Genomic DNA, 21,731 nt, shown 5'->3' with positions numbered 1-21,731 from the left:
TGCCACTTGCATGCAGCATTACAGTGGTACTGGTCCTGCCAAACAGAGAGCATGGGCCAGGAGCCATGGGGGGAAGAGGACTAAGTGGCCATTAACTAATTTATCACAGCGAGAAAGCATGGGGAGAGAAAGAAAGGATTACCAAAAGTAAGGCATGGGACTCTAATAAGGATATTAAGACTAGCGTGATAATGAATCACAGCAGTTCAATACTTGGAGTGCACAGGGCAGGAGGGTTAATTAATTCTCCTGTAAGTAATACAAAAGCTAAGAGGGTCCTTGTTCGAGGGGCTGGTTTGGTCTTGAAGAAGGGGTGTGAAATGAAAGGAGGGAGACAAGACATTGCAAGCCTTGTGGGAAATGGAACAAACAGGAATAAAAAAAGTGAGATTGCAAGGAGACAGTAACAAACGGTGTCACCCTGAGGAGAGGAAGAGAGGGAGCAGCCGAGCCACGAGCCCCAGAGCCTGGGACAACCGAGGACCTGTTCTGTTAAGCTCGAAGCCTCTGAGCCTTGCAAGCGCTCCCACATCTCATTGCCAGACTCTTACCCAACGGTTAGGGCTGGCAACACTTCCCGCAGGAGAGTAAATATAGGTCAGTTGGGATTTTCCCCCCATCTCTTCCTGCTCCTCCCAGATCCGATGCACCGAAATAGCGCGCTGCTGCTGCTGCGTTGTTGGTTGCCCTGCCCTGGGAGCCTGCCAGCACGCAGCGCATTCCTTGTGCGGAGCGAGTTTATAACCACGGCACTCATAAACCATTCGTAAATGGGTCTGCTCTGGGAAGCAGGATCCTTTCAACATCTTGAAAATTATCTAATCTTTTCCAGTCCATCAGTCCTCTCCGGTGCAGCGGTAAAGGATTAATTGCTTCTGGTGCTCGCGTGATGATATACAAGTGTTCTGGAAACAACCTTTTAATTTAACAATTCCTACTGGCAAGCCTGAAAGCTTTTTGCTTTGCTCACCAATGAAGAATTTGGTTTCAGTACTGAAGGAAAAAAACAACAACGAAGTTTTAAACCCCCCAGACTCGTGGGCTACTGCCATGCAGGAGCTTTATCCCAAAGGTAGCCCAGCACTGAAGACACGGAAGCTATTTATACTCTCAGCTAGATTTGGGGAGGCATGCTCTCCCTGTCCACCAATATTTGCTTTGTCAAGCTTGCCAGCACAGCAGAACTCATAAGCTTTCTCTTCTATTTTTAATTCAGGAAAAATCCCATGCATCATTTACCACTCCCCCCCCTTTTTTTTTTTTTTTTTTTCTTCAGTGAACAGAAGCCCTTCAAAGGGAATTTCTGTTCTGCTTTCCCGAAACAACTTCAAGAAAAAAAATAAAATAAAATAAAATACAAATTTTCAAGGTTAAAGAGAGAAATAATTTGCAATTGAGCCCTTTTAAGCTGTGTTATGCAGTGCACCTGAGCTCAGGACTCCTTCCTCAGCTTACAGCACTGGCCTGCCCAGGTAAGGACGCACAATGGAAATGTGATAGGAGCCATGCCGCTGGGGAGTAACGTCTCATGAAATGAGAAAGCTCCAGCTGAGAACTGGTACGACTTCAACAGGACCTCCTACCTGAAACATCAGCAGAGAGCGCTCTTTCCAAAAGGCACTCTCGAACATCATCTTAATAGTTCCTAAACTGAGACAAGTGAAAAAGCCCCGTGACATCTCGGCAAATGCACTCCTGTCCCTGCCAGCATCTACAGGAAATTACCAGCAAATACTAGGTATATGGCCAGAGGATTTTTAAGGTATTTAAAACGCTTTCAGTCGAAAAAGCAGATGGTGCTAATATCTATCTACATGTATATGCATGTAATATGCCCATAAATGCCAGGAACCCTACTACAAAAATAAGCTTAGACCCACATCCTACCCAAACATCAGCCTGTGCCATTGCAATAAGCATTTAATTCCTCAGCACAGGCCAGCTGAAAGATGTTATCTCTCTGTATTTTTATAATTTACCACATTAGAAAATATCATTTTAAAATCAGATCATGAACCAGACCCGAGTATCATCTCATATTTTGTAAAAATAAATAAAATTAAATTTGAAAAATGGGGAAAAAAAATGCTTAGAAGCAAAGCTTTGTAAAATTTCCTCCTGATCTGTTGGCTAGCTGGTATAAGGGCACTCCAGGCCAACTGAGGCCGGTTGTTTGGTTTTTATCCTCCCAGGCAGCAGCAGAGCATTTCGAGCTAAGGACGTGCGAGCTGCCCGCCTCTCCCAGCAGCCTCCCTTACATGGACATTTTCTCCATGGCCGTGCCTAAGCCCAGTACCACTCCTCCCCACAGAGAGGAGCCATCTCCCTGCCATAAAACCGCACAGCACCATGAGCTGTCCCGCAAATAACAACCCCAGCACACGCACGTCTGTGGAATAAAAGCACTGCAAAAACGTACCTTTGATCACAGGAATTGTGTCGTGCTCGTATTTAGAACATCCTTAGGAATATACGAGAAAACCTCAGCCTTTTATCCAAAAATAGTTTTAAAAACACAGCATGAAGAAATTCTATTCCTGCACAAAGAATAGAAAAGAATTGCACACAAAGTGTAATAATTACATTAACCATCCGAAAAACAAAGAACTTTTATGCAGATAAAAAAATAAAATTAAAACCATATCTAACCCATACCCCCCAAAATTCCACTAAGTAGAACAGTAACTTGCAAGCCTCCCCCCGTCAGAGATGTACTGCTGTTTTTAAAGACTGCTAACACACCAAGAAGACCCTACAACAAATAAAGAGGAGAATTTATTTTATATTTTAAATGTTCCTTGAATACGCAGTTCTACAATCCAACTGAGTTCATAGTGAATGCCAATGACTGAAAAGGGAGAGAGCAAAGACTATTTCTGCCCTAACAGCAATGAATTTGATTCAGTTATGAAGCTTGCTTGCTTTTAAATATCTGCTCAAGCTGAACTAACTCAACAAATGCTTTATTTAAATTTCTGTAACATCATTTTCTTAAAAGAAACCTTCACTGCCTTAGGCTATCGTTAAGCATGTTGATCAACAACAAAAAAATTTACACTAAATTTTCTGCTACTATTTAATAACCAAGATTATTAATATATCTACATGTATTTAGGGAATTACGAGGTTAAATGCATTTATTCAGGTCTTCTTTTCCTTCATACAAGAGAAAATGTCCAAAGACAAACTTCCTTTAATGCAATTTTTTTTCTTGAAAACTGTGAGCTGAATTCCAGTTTTCATTCCAGTGCAGTTAAAAAATGCACAAGCATAACGTTGTTTTATTTTAATTAGCTAAATATATTTACACTGGATGTGCTGCACAAAATTCTGCACCACTGGGCATCCTGGAGCTGTTTCTCAATTCATGAGCAAAATAAATGTTAATTCTAGCTGAATGTATCGAGACAAGTTTTAAAGCAATGATTTCAGGTGCAGCTGCCAGGCTCGCTCACTGCTCCTCTCAGCCTTAGTTTCATGGCTCTGGAGCTCCCACGTGGCTCAGCACCCCAAGTTAAACACGGGTGTTTTCTTTGCCTGAGCTGTTCTTAACAGTGACACCCGTCCGGCCCCCTGCATGCACAAGCTCCTTCCTGCAGAAGCTGGGAGCTTCACAAAGCCTTGCCCCAAACCACAGTGTGCTGCCGTCCTGCTTGGGGTCCCACTCCAGAAGAGGAAACGCTACAATTAATGCTCTGCAAGTCCTTGTTTCTTCTCTTGGTCCTGACTTCTCGCACCACTCCCACAAACACGTTAGGAAGTCCTTACTGGCTGGGTGTCGCTTCAAGGTTTTAAAAAATACAACACAACAGCTCCTGGTTACTAGCCTGATGTGCTCGTTAGGTATGCTATCACCATAGCACTTGGGTAAATATGCAGAAAGATTTTCATCCTCTTGCATTGATGTGTGTATTTAAATAGGTGCTCACGGGTGTAACTTATCTAGATGCTTGGATTTTTTATGTAGTTTCATTGGCAGCCAGTAAGAAAATAAACCATAAACTATGCCCTGCCCAGAGCAGCTGTGGATGCCCCATCCCTGGAGGTGCTCAAGGCCAGGCTGGATGGGGCTTTGGGCAACCTGGTCTGGTGGGAGGTGTCCCTGCCCATGGCAGGGGGCTGGAGCTGGGTGGGCTCTAAGGTCCCTTCCAACCCAAATTAGTCTGTTACTCTGTGATCAGGTAAGTCCACCTGCAAATTTCACTATTTGTAACCAAACACAAAGAAAGCAACAGGCACAACACATTATCAGGCTGGAAATAGGTCTGAACTGTCTAGATGGCCTTCCATGTCAGTGTATTTCAGGGATTTTTTAAGAAACAGGGGCAAACAGGTAAAGCAGCTGCTATGACTGATTTGGGACTGCCCAAGCTCTGTTGCACAGATCCTTCTCTGTGTACGGCTGCCAGTGGAGCACAGCTGTCCCCTACATCGATGGATGCCACCCACCTTCACAAAGGTTTGTCAGCTGGTGGACACCAGCACACAAACACCGACCTTCTGTTTCTGGCCCACAAACCCAAATACTTGATGAAACGGGGAATATACCAGAACCACGACTGGATACTGTGCAGTACCAATTGCTACCAAAATTATGCATGGCCAGTATTGGTCTTCTGCGAGACTCTGCATGGCCTGATCCTGCTCTAGAGCCCTTGGGCTTCCTGCAAATATCTTGCATCACTTGTTCACTTAGGAAGTAAATACTGCAGGAGCAAGTCCCAGCCCCAGCCAATAAAACACACGAACAGAGAGGAAGGAAGATGAGCAGATCAAAATGGATGATTCCCATCCCACAGACCCCTGAAAACTCAAGGACTCAGTGTTCAGGGTCTTTTGTAGTACTTGCTTTTGGGATGTTTCTCCTACAACTTCTGTAGAATTTTCTAATGCTGTTACCCGTGTTCCCAGGTCCAAGGCTGACTTCTGCTGAAGCAGCCTCAGGACATCTCAGCCCACAGCACAAACAAGCCCTTATTTGGGCTGAGCCAGACAGGAAGGGCAGAAGTTTGGATCACAAAAGTTACGGGTTGTAGTCTCTACTCCAAACCCCAACTAACTCTGCCATTGCAATGCCACAGATTTGGCAACTTGCTCAGCTCTGGATTTAACTCAAATTGATTTCATGTCCTGACCAAAGGTTAGAGACTCAGCCTGGTTACATCTTGCCTTCCCTACAGTCAAAATTTAGAGGACATTAACAGTGCTGGAAGCAACCCTCCACCAAGAGCTGAGGAATAACATCCCATTTCTCCTCAAAGACCATCTGAAATACTCTGCAAAACTCCCATTCCTGATCTCCTGCTCAGGAAGGACCCATTACACAAATCCCATGTAAAACATGGGGTGAACATTTTTCTCCCATCATTACTTTTCTGTCAACATAAGGTGTGTTGATGACTGTCCATTATACCCCTTGGCTTGTGTTTCTTCTACTTTGTCACAGTTTTGGAGAGCTCTATCAAAATTTCTCTGCTTCCATTCTCACTCTTTCATTGCAGGTGCTTTAGTGAGATAAATATGAGACTGTGTTTCTGAAATTAGGCACGCTGATGTTGAATCACTGTATTCCTGGAATATGAAGCTATCATGTGTCTGCAACCTTTGTCTGAGGTTGCAGTACCTTTTAGGGTTACAAAACTTACCCTAAAGTGTTTGGGAAATGACCTGAGGCAATCCTTCATGACAGAGCAAGCATCTCCAAGGATGTCTGAAAGGCCTTTGCCTTTCCAAAAGCTCAGGGGTAAGCTGACAATGTCAATTTTTAAAAAGGGAGAAAGAGTGATCAGTGAACTGCATGTCTGTAAGCATACCTTCAACATCCAGAAAGCTTTTGAAACAAATTACAAAAAAATCCAAAATAGGCAACTGAAAGCTAATAAAGCAATAAGCAGCCAAGACAGACTTGCAAAAACTAACCCCGTGAAACCAATAAAATTTCCTTCTATTCTACAGGCAGGAGGAATACCAAATGCACCAGATCTCAAGCATGACATACTTTTTGACAGAGCCCCCACTGGTATTTTCAGAAGCAAGCTAGAAAAGCATCTCCCTTCTGGATCAAGGTCCTGCAAGTCGGGAGCACAGCTGACTGCTTGGCTGGAAGAACACCCCAGGGAGTCGCCAAGGGCCCAGCACTTCTCCTGCTGCTGGGGTCTCTGCAGAGACACCCACTGACAGCAGTGGGAAGCACTCCAAGGAGCTGGGCAGAACTCAAGATGATCCTAATAAATTGGAGAAATGGTCAAAACTGAGTAAGATGGAATTCAATACGGCTATGTACAAAGAAACATATTTGGACTTTACCAAAGAAAAATCAAAAACACTCAAAATATCCAAAAAATGAAAAACAAAAACAAAATGAAGAGTGCAAGACCAGCAGCAGTACTGCAGAAAAGGATGTCAGGGTTACAGTGCCTATAGACTGAGCTAACAGTGTGATACTACTGCAAAAAGAGGCAAGTGACAATCTGGAGCTTATTAAAAAGAGAAGCATCATAGATAATAGCAGGGGCTGGGAGGAAATCTGCTCTCCTCAGCAGCAAGGTACCAGCTGGAATACGGTGCTGGTTTGGGGCACAAGACAAAAGTAACTTGGGAGAGTCCAAAAGAGGGAGAAAAAAAATGCTTCAGAAAATCTAATCTCTGCCAAAAAAAAATGAAGAACTTTGTTTATCTTTAGGAGTGACTGTGGAGATGCAACAATGCTCTGAAAACCTGCATCTTATCTTCAATAGTGTTGCACCAAGAAGCTATTACAGTGTGTGTATCACTGTCAGCGTTATTACTTGACTGGTGTATTTTAAATAAAAATCCATTATTCTATAATTCATATGTAGCAAAGCAACAAAAAGCCTCTACCCAGCCTTTAGCAGCTACTGTATTTCACATCTTAAAGGATCTCAAGGGCAGATTCTGAGGGTCTTGCAAAGTACCCACAGTAATCTGACCTGGCGTGGCTCGACCCCTGCTAAAATAGCTCGGCACAGCTCAGCACCTCTCTGAAGTTCAGAGGCAAGCAGCAGAGCTGCCTTGCGTTTTTGGGCACATGGTGCCAAGTTCTGCGGAAGACCAGAAACGAGGAAGAGCACACAGAACAAGGAGTGCTATCAGCACTTCCCTCTGTCGATACGGAGTTAATGAAACTGATTTTAATGCTGTAAAAAACAGGAGAAACTGAGGGTACAGCCCAAAGCACATCTTACCTCCTTCTCTCCCACAGACCCGCACTGCAGCAGCTGTTGGCAGGATGATGCTGAGCCTCTCTGACCCGCTCTGCGGGCCTGGGCTTCAGGATCACAGCAACTGGGTCAGTGCATGGCCAGACTGGAGCAGGCACAGCAACCTCACATCAAACCAGAGCGTGCTTTAGGCTGGCCCAGTGCTCCAGGACCTGTCACAGGGATCCTAAGGCCAGACACACCGAGAGCAACGCCCTTGTGAACCTGACCCCGGGCAACCAGCTGTGCAGATCCTTGAAAACACCAGTGGCTAAAAGCTCTGGCACCTTCCCTGCATGCTTTTTGAGCCCCAGAACCAGGTGCTGGGGAATACAGCTGAACGAGACCAGGGCAATCTCTTAGCCGGGCGTCACATTTTCGGGACTGTTTTCTCTTGGCATGGACTGGCACAGATCACTTCCTCAGGAAGCTGCTAAGATTCCTTGGGTTGATTTCTATTTTCCACTCTCATTGTGCAGTGGGAGTGAAACCGATGGCATTTGGCAGTAACTTTCCACCAGCACTATTGTTATTTCCTGGCAGTAGGGAGTTGTTTTCCATCAGGTGCAACACAAAGGCGTTGTCCCTCTCTGGAAGAACAGGGAGTTAAAAAGCTCCCTGGGAAATACGTCCAAACACCACGCTTGGAGTTCTTGGCCCTGGTACCATTTCCCAACAAACTGTGCACACTATGTATGTTTTGCTAAACTGCTACCTACATTTCAAAGAAATCCTTAATCCCAGCATTCGGATGCTACTGAAAGGAAAGCGTGAGCCGGGGAGCTCGGCAGAAGTCCTGTCTTCACGTTTTGTCCGTGTAACACTCAAATGCTGAATGATGTTTAAACACAAAATTTACTGGAAAGATCATTTCCACTGCTCCCTGTAAATAAAGAAGTGCTTGTGCTATTAATCATGTTTCAAAACAATGCTGAGCTCAAATTTAAGAAGACAGCAAAACTGCGTTAGCACCTTATAAGTTTAAGTGCTGCTCATGCCTGTTTTGGGCTGGTATTGTTTCAACTCTTCAGGTCTTAAAGTCCTTACTGAGAAAAGCCTCTTTATTCCCCGGAACAGTTGCTGGATTGTGTGGCTTTCAGATAATGCTATTGGAACCGAGGCTGTTAAATGAGAAGCAGAAGGCTGGAGCTAAGGAGATAAATTATAATTTCCAATCGCCTCCTGATGAATTGAGCTCCCAAAGAACTCTCGAGGCCTGTTTTCAGACAAAACAGAAGGATCGCCTTCTTCACAGGTAAAGGACACAAAAATCCCCTTTAAAGCTCAGAATGCCATTCTTCCTCTTCTGGTAGAAGCTGATGATATAACATGTGCTCCCTTCCCTTCCTTAAGTGCCAAATTGGAAATTACTTCTAAAACACTGCTAGTATGTTATATACCCACACATTTCCACAGAGGAGCACTTAAATGTTCTGTTTTGTGCTTTTGTTTTAGCTAGTACGTATTAATAGTTTACTGAGAACCCAGCATCCTTCTGAGGTGAATGAAGTATCTGGAAAGGTAACAATGCAGCCTCACAGAAGTGACAGGAGCGAGGGAGGTTAACCAGTAGCCACTTCGTGCTCTATGAGACAAAATAGAAAGCCCCAAAGGCTGTAAGTTTCTCTGGTTTTGTCCTTAGGTTTTCAAGATCTCTGCTTACATGCAGAAAGTTGCCTCTAAATAAGTCCATGTATGGACACAAGTACGCCAGAGCAAGAAACCACCGATTTCCCTGTAATCCTGGGGTCTGTTCCAAAACAAGCATACCAACTCCAGAGGCAGCTAAAATCCCTACCCTGCTTTATTCTAAATTCATTCTATACACACGGCTCTAAATGCACCAGGAATGTGAGGTTCCATTTTCCTGGGGGTCTTTTGGATGAAGGAACCCACAAACGATTCAGGGCTAGACCAAGCTACAGTAAGGCTGACAGTGTATCCCAAGCTGCCATCAGCCAAACCGTGCACAGTGCGAGGAAGTTCGTACCTTGGGGGCTGCCAAAACTAGAACTGTTAATGAAAAAAAAAAGGTCACATTCCCTATGTAGGGCTGACACAAATGTTGCACGTTGCTTGAGTGTTGATCTGTAATGAGGACGCACTTGAATTATGCAACTCAACGGAGCTATCTCAAAATTGGATGGCTTTACTGCATCACTGCCTTGTAGCGGTGCCAGCCAGATGCAGACAGGCAGACTTCTTAACCTTCTGGCTGAGAAGATTAAATCCTTAACAGCGAGATCTCTTCTCTCCCCCTCCTCCCTCCTATTCCCCCATCCTTTCAAATACACCCGACAACATTACAAAGGAACCTTTAACCATTTATTTAACAGGAAATTTAGTTTTCTAGCATGTCTCAGGTAATAAATAGGCTGGATTTAAATGATTCAGAAAAAAGTATCATCTTACAAAGCTGACTAAATGAGAGCAGGCAAACAAAATCTTCCCCATACCTTCATAAAAATCAGGGCAATGTACCAAGTATCTTCCTCATGTGCCAGTTTCCTTCATCAGCTGTGAGGAAATCTTATGGTACTTGCAAGAGCAAAATCCATATTAACCAAATCCCTGAGGGAGTGTATAAACAGCACCCCTTGGAAAAATAAACAAGGTCATTGAGTCAAAAGATTTTATTTTCGTCAAGGATCGACTGCTTTATATGGCTTTGGTACCAAATATAGAAACATATCCCAGGTACAAAGGCACTATTTTTAAAGATTGTGGGTTTTTTTCGGGGGAAAAATAGAATTCTTTTTTTTCTCCTAATAGGTCTTCTCTAATGTGTATTATAAAGATCCAAGAAACGTCAGACAGGAAAATGACCAACCAACCGCAGTCTGGGACTGAGCTATAGATGGCTTAACTCCACCAGCTTCAGTGGTTTTGAGAAATCACTGCAGAACTTCGTCCAAAAAATAAAATCTTCTTACAGGAATTATAGGATTATTTAGTAACGCTGGTTAAACTGTTCACCTTACTTAATTCCCTACGTATATTTAAAAAGGTAGCCAAGAAATGTTGCTCTAAATTAAGCCATGCCTACAGCAACGCGGGCGATTCTTTTAGCAGCTATGAGCAAACATCTGATTAGGATGACAAGCCACATGGAAACTACTCCCAGAACCAGACTTAAAGGGCACCGTTACCAACCAAATTTGGCAGCCCAGGAGTCGTGACGAACCGCGGAGGCATGCAGCAGCGCGGCGAGAAGTTGGGAACCGTCAGCAAACCAAACCGCGAGCGCTCGTGGCAGCCCGGCGAGGGCATGAACAGGACAAAATGCGAAGCATTAACCCCTGGGCTGGAAATAAATGGTGCTGTGCCCTCGCGGGAGCAGAGCCGGGTTTTCCATTTAGGGACTGCTTGCCACAAGCAGGCCCTGTCAGTCGGGCGAGGCGTCTGCCCGCCGCACATCGCTGCCTGATGCCTCTCCAAGGGCCTCGGGTCCGTTCTGGTAGCCACAGCAGGAAGCTTGTTGGGGGAAGAGAGCTCAGCGCCTGATGCACAGCACAGCTCCGCGCTCCCCTAGATGTGTGTAAGCTCAGAACTCTTACGAATACCCGATATTTATCGCTGGGTAGCAGCAAATACCTGGCACTAGCGGTAAACGCCCGTCGTTAGGCTGTGTTTTCGGTAGTCCCCTGGGGTCAGCGTGCCTTGGGGCAGCCCTTTCGCTGCGGGGACAGGGGCTGGGCTCAGCCCCTCAGAGGAGCCGGCGTTTGCCGCAGGTCTGTCACATCCACACGGAGCTTAACTCAGCCTGGCGTCAGCCCCGGGAGCGTGAAGGGGCACCAAAAACCGCTAGATTAACCCGAAAAGGGGACAGCAGGGAAAAGGGGACAGCGGGACCGCAGCTGCAGCTCGCTCTGTGCGCGTCCCGTATTGCCCAGCGGCGCAGTACAGAGGCGGCGGATGAGCAAACCGAGCCCGTTTAGGGAAAAATAATAAATAAATAAAACCATGACCGAGCCCGGAAGGCACACATGACGCCTCAACTCCCTTTCTGGCCGGTGAAGCCCAACTTCCCGAGCCGGGGACCGCGGGGAAGGGTCCCGCCGCCCGCACCCCCCTCACCCCCACCCGCACGCCGCCGGCACCGGGGGCCGGGAGAGGGGGGGCCGCGGGGACCCGGCCTGCTCCGGGCGACCGAGGAGGCCCTGCGGGGCGATACCGGGGCCCTGCCGAGGGGACCCCCCGCCTCTCCCCTCCGCCGCAGGTGCGGCCCCGGCCCGGCCCCCGGTCCCCCCGGTGCGCCCTCCCCTCGCCGCAGGGGCCGGCTCCTACCTGCGGCTCCTGCGGCGGCCGCCAGCGCCAGGAGGAGCGCGGAGAGCAGCGGCGGCGGCGCAGCGCGCATGAGGAGAGGAGAGGCCAGGCCCGCGGGAGCGACGGCCCCGGTTCCCCCCGGTCCCCCCCCCCCGGGATGGCGGGGACGGGCCCGCCGCCCAGGGAGGCATGACGGGAAATTCCTGGGCACCGGCGGCCAACGCCAAATATGAGCATAGCGCCCGGCCGAGAGCGCCCCGCGCACAGCGCGCCCCGCAAAGACTCCGCAGAAATCAAAGAGCTTCGTGCTCTGCTCTCACACACATCCAGGGCCTGGAGAAGGGCTACGAGGCTGGGGAAGGGCCGGGAGCACAAGTCCTGTGAGGAGCTGCTGAGGGAGCTGGGGGTGTTTGGTCTGGAGAAGAGGAGGCTCAGGGGAGGCCTTAGTGCTCTCTGCAGCTACCTGAGAGGAAGGCGTGGGGAGCTGGGGGTCGGCCTCTTCTCACAGATAACTAGCTATAGGACTAGAGGGAATGACCTGTTTGCACCAGGGGAGGTTCAGGGTGGAAATTAGGAGACATTTATTCTCAGACAGAGCAGTCAGGCATTGGGAGGGGTTGCCCAGGGAGGCAGTAGATGCACCATCCCTGGGGGTGTTCAATTTAAAGCTGGACGTGGCACTTCGGGACATGGTTCAGTGGGATGGTTGGACCAGATGACCCTGGAGGTCTTTACTGACTTTAATGATTCGGTGACATTTTCCCATTTCTATGCCAGTCCCACACCGCCAGGGAGGACAAAGTTAAGGCTGAGGGACCCACACAGCCCACTCACCACCACCATCACCCACCCTCCTCCCAGCCCTAACCACCGTTAAAAGTTGAGGCAACTCAGCGCAGGCTGCAAAGTAGTAGTCATGGGGAAGAGGCATCCAAGCAGCTAGAAGGTGAGACACGTGTAAAAACCCCTAATAAACCTTTAATTTGAGTTTGGTTTGCTTTTCGGTTGTTTTTACAGGACAGGGTGACAAATTACAACAAACATCTGATTTTTCTCAAATGTTCGGGTATTATACACATTCCCATCTGTCTTGCAGGAAGGGATATTGGTCAACTTAACAGTTTAAGGTAAAATAAGCTGCATAATAGTACATATTACAATAATAATGTACAGTGTTTACAAGAAATATAGTTTAGAAGCAAGATGGATGCATTTGTATCAAGATGCGACCCTTTAAAATGCCACAACTATTTTTACATTCACTCTTGCAACAGGTCACAAGATGGGGTCACTAAGGTCAGGTTAACAAATCACTATGATGCACATCAAATACAACAAAATTAGTTTATATACATATATATAATACATATACATGTATATTATACATATACATATATGTATATAGTAAAACTCATCAAAATCTACCAGACCTGGCACAATCCACTTACCCATCAAAAATATGTACTTGTCCTCGGTAAGTAGAATTCTGCATGGCTGATTATATATTATATATACTCATTCATTAGCATCTGAGACATAAAACTGAGGATTTAAAATTTTTCGGTTAACAAACTCCAATAATAAACATGGTGCCCACAAAAGCACAAAGGTAAGGCACAATAGGATTTTCTGTTGCAGAATAGTGTGCATCATGTTTACTTAACCATAAGAAAAACGTGCATTATTTGTGCAAGTCCATGCTGCAAATCCATCATATCTACAAAGTAAAGTGAGTTAACGATAAAGTTTTCTGGACTGGTATGCTTCCAGTCTCAACCCCTGTGGGATACTCAGCTGGATACTTTGATAAAAATCATTGTGGAAGTTGGGATCAGTAAAGCCAATAATCTCAGATTTGCAACTAAACTTCTCAGCAACAATTTTGGAGTTCAGAATAAACGTTAGTAAATTTAGAGCTTGGAATCACAAAATTTACTGTCAGCTGTACTTCTAGATTGTATCAACCAAAATTGTTGCAAGGAAGTATGTGCCTTTTTTTGTCAGGTAACTGGTTCAGTAAAACAAGTTACAACGTACTGGAAAATTCACTAAATCCCAAATGGTATTTTGTCACAGCCCTGGCAATTGTCATAATAAATACAGCTTTTCACAAAATATTTTTCCAGTATCTGCCAATTGCTTCTTTATTGCTCACAAATTTGAATTCAATACAATTGGTATCAGACCTCTCACACAAAATCGTAAGATATTTTAATATAAAACCTATAAAAGATATTTAACTTGTATCTAACACTTCAAGGTATTTGGCCTCATGTCATGGTATAGCCAAAACCATATAAAACATTAGGTTTTGAATAAAATAGGAAGCTTATTCACTGCTTCAATGCAGACATCCTCACAGAACACAACCAGTTTTGCCACCACCAGCATCTACATTTATATACAAAACCTAGTACATCCTCATTCAGTATGTTTTCCCTCACACTTACAATGCAACCTCTAATGCCAAATTAACCTTCCCCATACCCTAGCTGCAGATTATTATTTTACGGCAAGAAAAAAAAACTAATATTGACTGAAAAAAAAATTTAAACTTATTCACCATCAGGAACTGTAGGTTGGTTGTTACAAAATACCCACAAGATTATTTCACAGGAAACTATGGAAATACAGGAAGTCTTTTCTCCATGCTTTTGTATTATCAAAAACACGTCTTGGTGCAAAAATACAGTCACCACATCTGAAAATGTTTAATGAATTCGGTATTCCTCATGCAAAACTTAAATGCACTGGTTTACTATAGCCCCGGAAAACTTCCTGAAGCAATTTTTTTTTCCTGTCAGCTCAGTATTACTGCCTCATTGCTAAGTCCCTTTGGAAACGAGATTTCTGGAACGTTCAAACTTTATTTAATTCATTAAAGTATTACATACAAAAAGCACTAAAAAAGGAAGACGGCAGCCAAACAGGAAAATTCCTGTTGCAAGTAACAGTCCTAGCAGTTGTAGAAAGTCTTCTCAGGAGCTTCCCTGAGAATTAGTTGTGCCTGTCCGAAGACGGAGATGTGACATAGAGTTCATGTGTTTGTTTGATGGCTTTAGTGGAGTGTTGCAGGTAAGAGCCTGGGGAAAACGATGGTGATATCGATCTAGCCGCAGGTATTTTACTGTTACCAGCTTTCCTATAAGGCAAATAGGAAAAACATCTTCTAGGTTAGGATTATTAATTTTTGCTTCAGGGTATAGCATATAAACCCAAACATTTTCATTACATGGAAATTAGCTTACTAGGTGATAACAACTACTAAAAAGACATTTTTTGTAAACAGCTCAATACTTCAGATATAAAACACTTTGCCATTTAAAAGAACATTTAAAACCACACCCATCCTCTGCCATTACTACAAGTTTTGTCATAAACCCCGATTTCTTACCATCAAACCAAGAGCCATGTAATGCCTTAAAAGCCTTTCCAGCATACTCTGGAGACAGGCACTTGACATATACACAACCCTGCATTAAGAAAGAGAGAATTTGTTAAAGTCCAGCTGACAAGGAGAAGCAGTATTAAGGTGCCACTGGAAAGACACTCACCTCACGTGAATTTTTGTCCACGGCAATATGAACAATTCCATCATTATCGCTGCATTTCTCCAAGATTGCTTCTTGAATTGCTAGATGCCAGTGATCACCTATTTCCCTAAGCAAACAACGAAAGGTTTAATCAAGCATGTCATCTATTAAAAACTTGCAAAATATGACAGAAATAAATGTGCTAGTAACTGTAGCAACATGAAAGAATGCTAGTCCGAAGTATTCAGATTATGAGCCAACAGTTTCGTAAGAACACGTTTTCTCATGTAATTCATTCTGTACTTGCCATGAAACCTGACAATCATCCACACCTAAAAGATGCAGTACAACAGTTAATTTGGAATACAATTCCATATGCTAACAAAATAAATTATCAATATTACACTACTGAAATGGTTCAAAAAAGGTGCCAAATTCAGGTGAGTTTACATCAGAATTTTAAGTCTGACCAGGTGAGCTCCTGAAGCAAATCTCTGTAATCTCCATGCCCCATGCTTTGGTTTGCATTACTGAATCGCCTCAGAGTAAGCCAACTAAAATTATTTTTGGTTTTAACTCAGTGATGTCATCAAGAGGGCATTTAATGTACCACAGCTGCTAACAGGCATTCAGTCCATAGGACTAGATTAGAGTGGTCCAAAGTCTAACTCTTCAAAGTGCATACAGCATAATGCCAGGTCCTTTGCATCCATTATTGTGCTCTACAGAGGTTTTCCTCTAACACTAGGCTACTCTGTACGTTTTTGATCTATTACCTAGAACTGAGATCAGGAGCTTGGAAAAAGTGCAAAACTACATTAAGAGGTACCTCCTTACAACAAATTTATATTAAAAATTGAGGTTTTGAGCATTCTTCATTCAGTACCTAAAATCATTCAATCACATGACATAGGAACTCAATCTGATATTGGAAGAACCTGTGAGAAAATATAGGAAGTTTCCTTCAGGTGCGAAGCGTATGACACTAAAGTTCAAAACCCTTAAGGATAAAATTGTGTGTACAAGTCCCTGCATGCAAGTACAACTCCTTACACACGAATATCAAATTTATGGACAGCTATAGAGCATCTACTCTGTCAACAGCCACACAAGTTTTAGTTGTGTGACTCATTTTCATTTTTCTCCTCTAAAAGAAAACATTTTATACTGCTCTTGATTAAAGAAACTACTTTGAGCTACACACAGCCAATAAGTACACTTGGATTTTCCACTGCAGCTTGCTATAGAATCAAAGATTTTTTTCTTGCAAGGTTACTTCAGCCACTTTCAATGATTTTTTTTTTTCCTCAGAGTACATGGACCAAATTGTTTAGCTGAAGAGCAATGTAAAGTCTACTCATGTTTAGTCCACAGAGAGTAAACATCCTCCTTCCCCACATTCCCAACAATCTCATCCTTGCCAGCTGAGTGGTTTCTTTAAAACTTGACATCAGCGTCTTGCCCTTGGGGCCTGCTTAGTACTTCAGCTATTGAGTGTTTGGTAAATTGGGTCTCATAGTTTGCTTTAAAAAAAAAGCAAATCCTAAGAATCCAAAGGAGCAATCCATATTTTAGGGGTTTGTCCTCCCCTTCTACCTGCCTGCCATCACCTTCCTGTTTGAAATTGCAAGCAGCCCTAAACTCATCTTTCCACATCTACTTGTGTCAAGACAGTCTGTAAGACAACACTTGAGGGACTTTGGCAACATCGAATGCCAGATTTGTTTCTGATATTTGATGTTGACTGGTTAGAGAATCAATTGATGCCACTTACTCAGGAAGATCATAGGTAAGGACACATAGGATCATAGGACAGGGACACAAGTGTGCAAAAGATGCAAATGAAGGTTCCAGTGGCAAGGAGACCTCCCAGTGGAAAACACCTACAACTTAAAACCCTGCAAAAATTAGAAGATACATCCTACTCAGACTGAAAGACCAAATGTTTTCTTTCTACTAGACATCTCAAAATGAATGGCTCATGTCAGGAATAGTGTGGCCAGCATGACTAGGTAAGCAATTGTCCCCCATACTTAGTTCTGGTGAAGCTGTACCTCAAATACTGTGTTCAGTTTTGGGCCCCTCACTTGAAACAAAGCACTGGAGTGTGTCCAAAGAAGGACAACAAAGCTGGCGAAGGGTCTAGAGAACAGATCCTAAGAGAAGCAGTTGAGTGAACTGGGTTTATTCAGCCTAGAGAAAAGACTCAGGGGAGACCATATTGCTCTCTACAATTACCCCCAAGGAGGTTGTAGCGGTATGGGGATCGATCTCTTCTCCCAAACAAGAAGCGACAGGGCAAGAGGAGATGGCCTCAAGTTGTGATGGCCTCAAGTTGTGCCAGGGGATGTTTAAGTTGGACATTATTAAAGATTTCTTCACTGAAAGGGTTGTGATGCATTTGAACAGTCTGTCCAGGGAAGTGGTTGACTCACTATCCCTGGAGGTATTTAAAAAACACGTAGATGTGGTGCTTAGGGACATGGTACAGCTGTAGACTTGGAAGTGCTAGGTTAACAGTTGGACTTAATCATCTTAGAGGTCTTTTCCAACCTGAATTGGAAACTCGTGGACTCTATCCTTGTGGGTCCCTTTCAACTCGGAATATTCTGTGATTCTGTATTCTGAATTGACTCTATGAAGGGAATATACAAGTTCCTTCCAGTTCTTTAACGGTTTGAACAGTGGTATTTTCTAAATAACATCATGCTGTGCTCAGGATGTTGGAGAACTAAAGTCAAAGTTGAAAAAGCCTAGAAATCTTGCTCTGGGTGCATTCCCTCCCTCCCAGCTCAGGACTCATGTCCAAGGGGTCAGATTTTCTTGAGAAGCATGCTTTTATCAGCAGAAATCCAGCTAGCGCAGGAAGAGTAGGGTAGGCAATCAGCTTTTCTGCTGGTTTGGTATAAACCAGACATTTTTTCCTCAAATACCGCAAGTCACTGAATTACTCCCAAGTGCTCATTTCCTGTTTGGAAATTAAACAGAAGTGTATTCTTATTCTAGTCTGCTTTTGTTTTACAGAACTTGCACATGAAACATTAACAGTTGAAACTAACTTGGAATTTCCCATAATGAAACAGCCCCCCCCAAAAGACATGACTTGCCCTTCCCTGGTCCTGCACACGTACGTTCCATCAGCTGTCAATGTGGTTCTTGCAGGAATGCTAACCATGTTTCGTGACCAACTCTTGTCACCGATTTAGTGACAGATGCAGAAAAACAAAAATGGTGTATCCAAATGATGCCTAGACTGTTTTAGAATACAGGTTTGTGCCTGGCATAGTAAATGCCTAAAACATACACGCAAAATTACTCAACATTTTAAGTCAGATGCTGTGGCCTGAGGGTTCACAACATTCAGGTACGTTTCTGACTTCTGGAAATAGAAAGATCATTACTGACTGTCAGCACTGATACATACAAGTTAACAGGCATGTTCTCCAGATGATGCTCAGGTAAAGAGAAGACCACTTTTACAGATGGCTTCTTCTACCAGCTACTGGAATATTGTTGAAACATGCTTAGTCACTTGTAGTTAGCATATAATAGCTTGACTTAAAGAACAACTAAAACTAACCTCGTTAAACATGTCTTGCACCCTTGGCAAATGTCTCATCTGAAATCAAATGGTATTTGCCAACCTAATCACATACACCACCAGTACATTCTGCGTTTTAGGTCATTGAAAGCATTCATTTCTTTCAGACTGGGATAAGAACATAAGCCTCCTTCCTTTTGACATACACAGTTGAATTATTTCCTCTTGCACTGAGGTGATTTTTGTTTTGTAAATTATTGCAAGGATGTGAAAAAAAAAGTATTAAGTCCTCTGTAAGACAACTCATGGAAGAGGAAGGAGGCAGTGGGTGCAATACAGAATGGGATGAAGTACCCCACTAGGACTGTAATTCAGCAGTTCAGTAATGGAGCTGACAACACCCAAAAGGAAAGATCTAAAATATAAATACGTTAGATACAAGTTGTAATGTTCAAATAGTTGACTGGACAGAGGTGCTAAGGAAAAAATGAAAGAACAACTAGTTTATAAAATTTAGCTTAAATGTACTTTCTAATACTGACACAATCATTTTCAAGCAACACTGAAGTCTACAGCAAAGGCATAGCCTATAAGGAGGAACTATTTTGAAGAAAAACATCCTAGTTACCAGTTCCATTAATGGGATATTTGAACAGCTAACATTTGGAAACAATAAAACCAATGCAGTATACCCATAAATATTACAGTGAAGCTTCAGGACTGGATTTCAGCACTACTCAGACCAACCAATATATCTCAGGAAGGCAAGAAGCTAAAATAATTAAGCATGTCTAGAAACAGACATGAAACAGACCCAAAGATGTATATCTGAAGTTAGCAATCACTTGTGTCTCTGCTGTTTTCCTACTTCCTCTTATTCCCTATTCTTATCAATAGCTTTTGTTTTGCGTTCAGCTTCTCATATTCCTCATTTTCTATTAGCATGTTATTTCTACTCTGTAAGGCAGCATAGCATCCTCTTTTCTCCATTATGTAATCATATCAGGGAATAAATTACTTAAGAGGTTTCTGGAGTCCCTGCCCTGGACAAACCAGATTTCAAAGACCAGAAAGGTGTAGCTGGCATAATCAATGTGTTAGTGCCCTAAATGTCAGACCCCAACTCCTAACATGATCTAGTCCACAGCCAGTGAGGATATGACATGACAGAAGGTGAAGCTTTAGAAGGCTAAAACTATTTATTATACCTTAACTCCTGGCAAATGAAGCAAAGTTTGTTACTCATTCAGATATACTATATACTTACACTGCTTTCAAAGGCAGGCATGTTTACTCTGTTCTTCCAAACCCCTCTCAGAGAACAAAAGTAGACACTTCCAAATCAATACAAAAATATAGATTTTTTTAAAAAAACTTACATAACTGGGTCGAACATATTGCGAATCTTTAGACATGGTGTCAAGCTGTTTGGCGGCGAATTTCTTCTATCTAGATGAAATGCTATAAGATAAACAAATTTAATAGGTATTATGGAAGTCAATAAATACATCCAGCTAACCATTTGATACATTAAAAACAGAAAGGTATGACTCAAAATAATACTTTCATCCACATATGAAAAACTTTCAAACAAATAAGTCTCCCTAGTCTTCTACCACACTGACAAAAGTGGATCATACCCAGTAATTGATTTTTTTTTTATATTTATAACTTCTAGATTTAAAGAGATAATGCATTCACTTATGTTTGGGCCATAGTAAATGGAAGGAATGGAAGGTATTTTAAATGCTATGCAGTTGAGAAGAAAGCATTGGCATTGTGTCTCTGTGACAAGATAGATATTCTTAACATCTGGAAGGAATTTTTGGATCTGCAGGTTACCCAGTTTTAAATACCTAGTCAATTTTCATTTCTTCCACTTCCAAGGCAGTCTACTGTCCATTTGTCTAAGACACAGGGAGATGCTTAGATGGATGATTCATTGCATCTGCGTTTCAGTAACAACTGTCAAGTAGCCCTTTACAAGGATGGAGCTTGCATAACCCTAGATACTCTACACACGTTGAGAAACTTGAAAAAAACACAAAATGAAATGCAGCAGAAGACGTAACAGATGCAAGGAAAATTGGAAATTAAAAATAACAGCTGAGTAACTCCTTCAAAGCTAAACAGTCCCATCAAATATTATCTGAGCTTCTAAAATGAATACTATCTTCTTTCTAAAGTTCCCAAGTTCTCCCTCCGGGAGTCGCAACAGAAGATTGCATCGTAAGAAAAGGAATACAGGACCCTTCAGATTCAGATAAGGTAGTTCCATGCCATGAGAAGGCCCAAAGTGCATAACCTGGTGAAACTACTTTCAAGGCTTGAAGAAAGTTTTACTTTGAGGATCTGGAGATGAGTAGATGGAAGAGTTTAAACATAAGATTACAAATCTCAGCAAGACATAATGATGCACCAAGCTGAGGCTAATACTTGGCCTTTTTCAGTCCCTACTTTGTTGAAGTTTGACAGATTCAAGATGTTACATTTCAAGCGTTAGAAGTCTAAGTTCTAGGCAGCAGTGTTTCTTATTGCTGACCTTTAAAAACAAAATCTTGGAAGTATACCCAACATATATGAACACCACTGCTCTTCCATAATCCACCAAAAAAACACCTACTGTCAGTCGCACAGAAGACACTGCACGTGAAAGGCAAGCACTAACCACGAGAAAGTTCATTGCCTGAAGATACAGCATAGATGACTTAGATCTCACATAAATTTAAGGCAAAAAAAATAATAAACATACAGTTACCAACTAGAAGTTAGAAAATGTGGGCTCTGAATTTAACCTTAACCTCCACAAATGATATACACTATGCATTATCCAAGTCACCAACACCTACAATTGTCCAGTTTTTCTTAGGAATGTTTTTCTAAATATGCTGGTGACACTGCATCTATCTCTGAGCTGCCTATAGCTTTTAAGGACAAGTCCTTTTTTCAATAGCACGTGGTTTTGTAAAGTTTTTTGCCCTTGATTAAAAATTATATGTAGGGTATACAATAAAAACTTTACAGAACTAAGCAACATTGAAAAATACATGGACTTACCTTACTCAGGTAGGTTGGCTCCAGCAGATCAAGGGAGGGTGAAATGTCACCAGCATATTGTACACTGGGGCACCACACCACACTGGAGAAGGTGATCTGGGGTAGCCTAGTCAT

At 43.1% G+C, this 21,731-nt stretch overlaps 2 protein-coding genes across 6 annotated transcripts in view; both read right to left on the bottom strand.

Moving 5' to 3' along the window:
- MSRB3 (methionine sulfoxide reductase B3) overlaps positions 1 to 11,724 on the bottom strand; it is an 82,789-nt gene extending 71,065 nt beyond the window's left edge. Inside the window, exons 1-2 of one of the 5 annotated variants that reach the window (XM_035333017.1) lie at positions 11,508 to 11,546; positions 2,420 to 2,537 (exon numbers count right to left, since the gene is read on the bottom strand). Coding sequence is in view for 3 of the 5 variants with exons in the window: in XM_035332999.1 (XP_035188890.1) it covers positions 552 to 806 (255 nt within the window). In the remaining 2 variants the exon portion in view is untranslated. Of the gene's footprint in view, positions 1 to 551; positions 822 to 2,419; positions 2,538 to 11,507 lie in introns of those variants that run through there. The other 4 variants (XM_035333008.1, XM_035332991.1, XM_035333026.1 and 1 more) reach the window with 4 other exon arrangements.
- A 720-nt stretch (positions 11,725 to 12,444) lies between these two features.
- The window catches only part of LEMD3 (LEM domain containing 3), a 48,296-nt gene continuing 39,009 nt past the window's right edge, over positions 12,445 to 21,731 (bottom strand). Inside the window, exons 10-13 of the mRNA XM_035334144.1 lie at positions 19,940 to 20,021; positions 15,041 to 15,146; positions 14,881 to 14,959; positions 12,445 to 14,628 (exon numbers count right to left, since the gene is read on the bottom strand). Of these exons, the coding sequence (XP_035190035.1) occupies positions 14,465 to 14,628; positions 14,881 to 14,959; positions 15,041 to 15,146; positions 19,940 to 20,021 (431 nt within the window). The 3' untranslated portion in view covers positions 12,445 to 14,464. The remainder of the gene's footprint in view (positions 14,629 to 14,880; positions 14,960 to 15,040; positions 15,147 to 19,939; positions 20,022 to 21,731) is intronic.

Source organism: Oxyura jamaicensis, chromosome 1 (genome assembly GCF_011077185.1).
Source record: "Oxyura jamaicensis isolate SHBP4307 breed ruddy duck chromosome 1, BPBGC_Ojam_1.0, whole genome shotgun sequence".
Taxonomy (NCBI): domain Eukaryota; kingdom Metazoa; phylum Chordata; class Aves; order Anseriformes; family Anatidae; genus Oxyura; species Oxyura jamaicensis.
The sequence above is the reverse complement of the archived record's forward strand: the minus strand, read 5'-3'. Positions and strand labels throughout refer to the sequence as shown.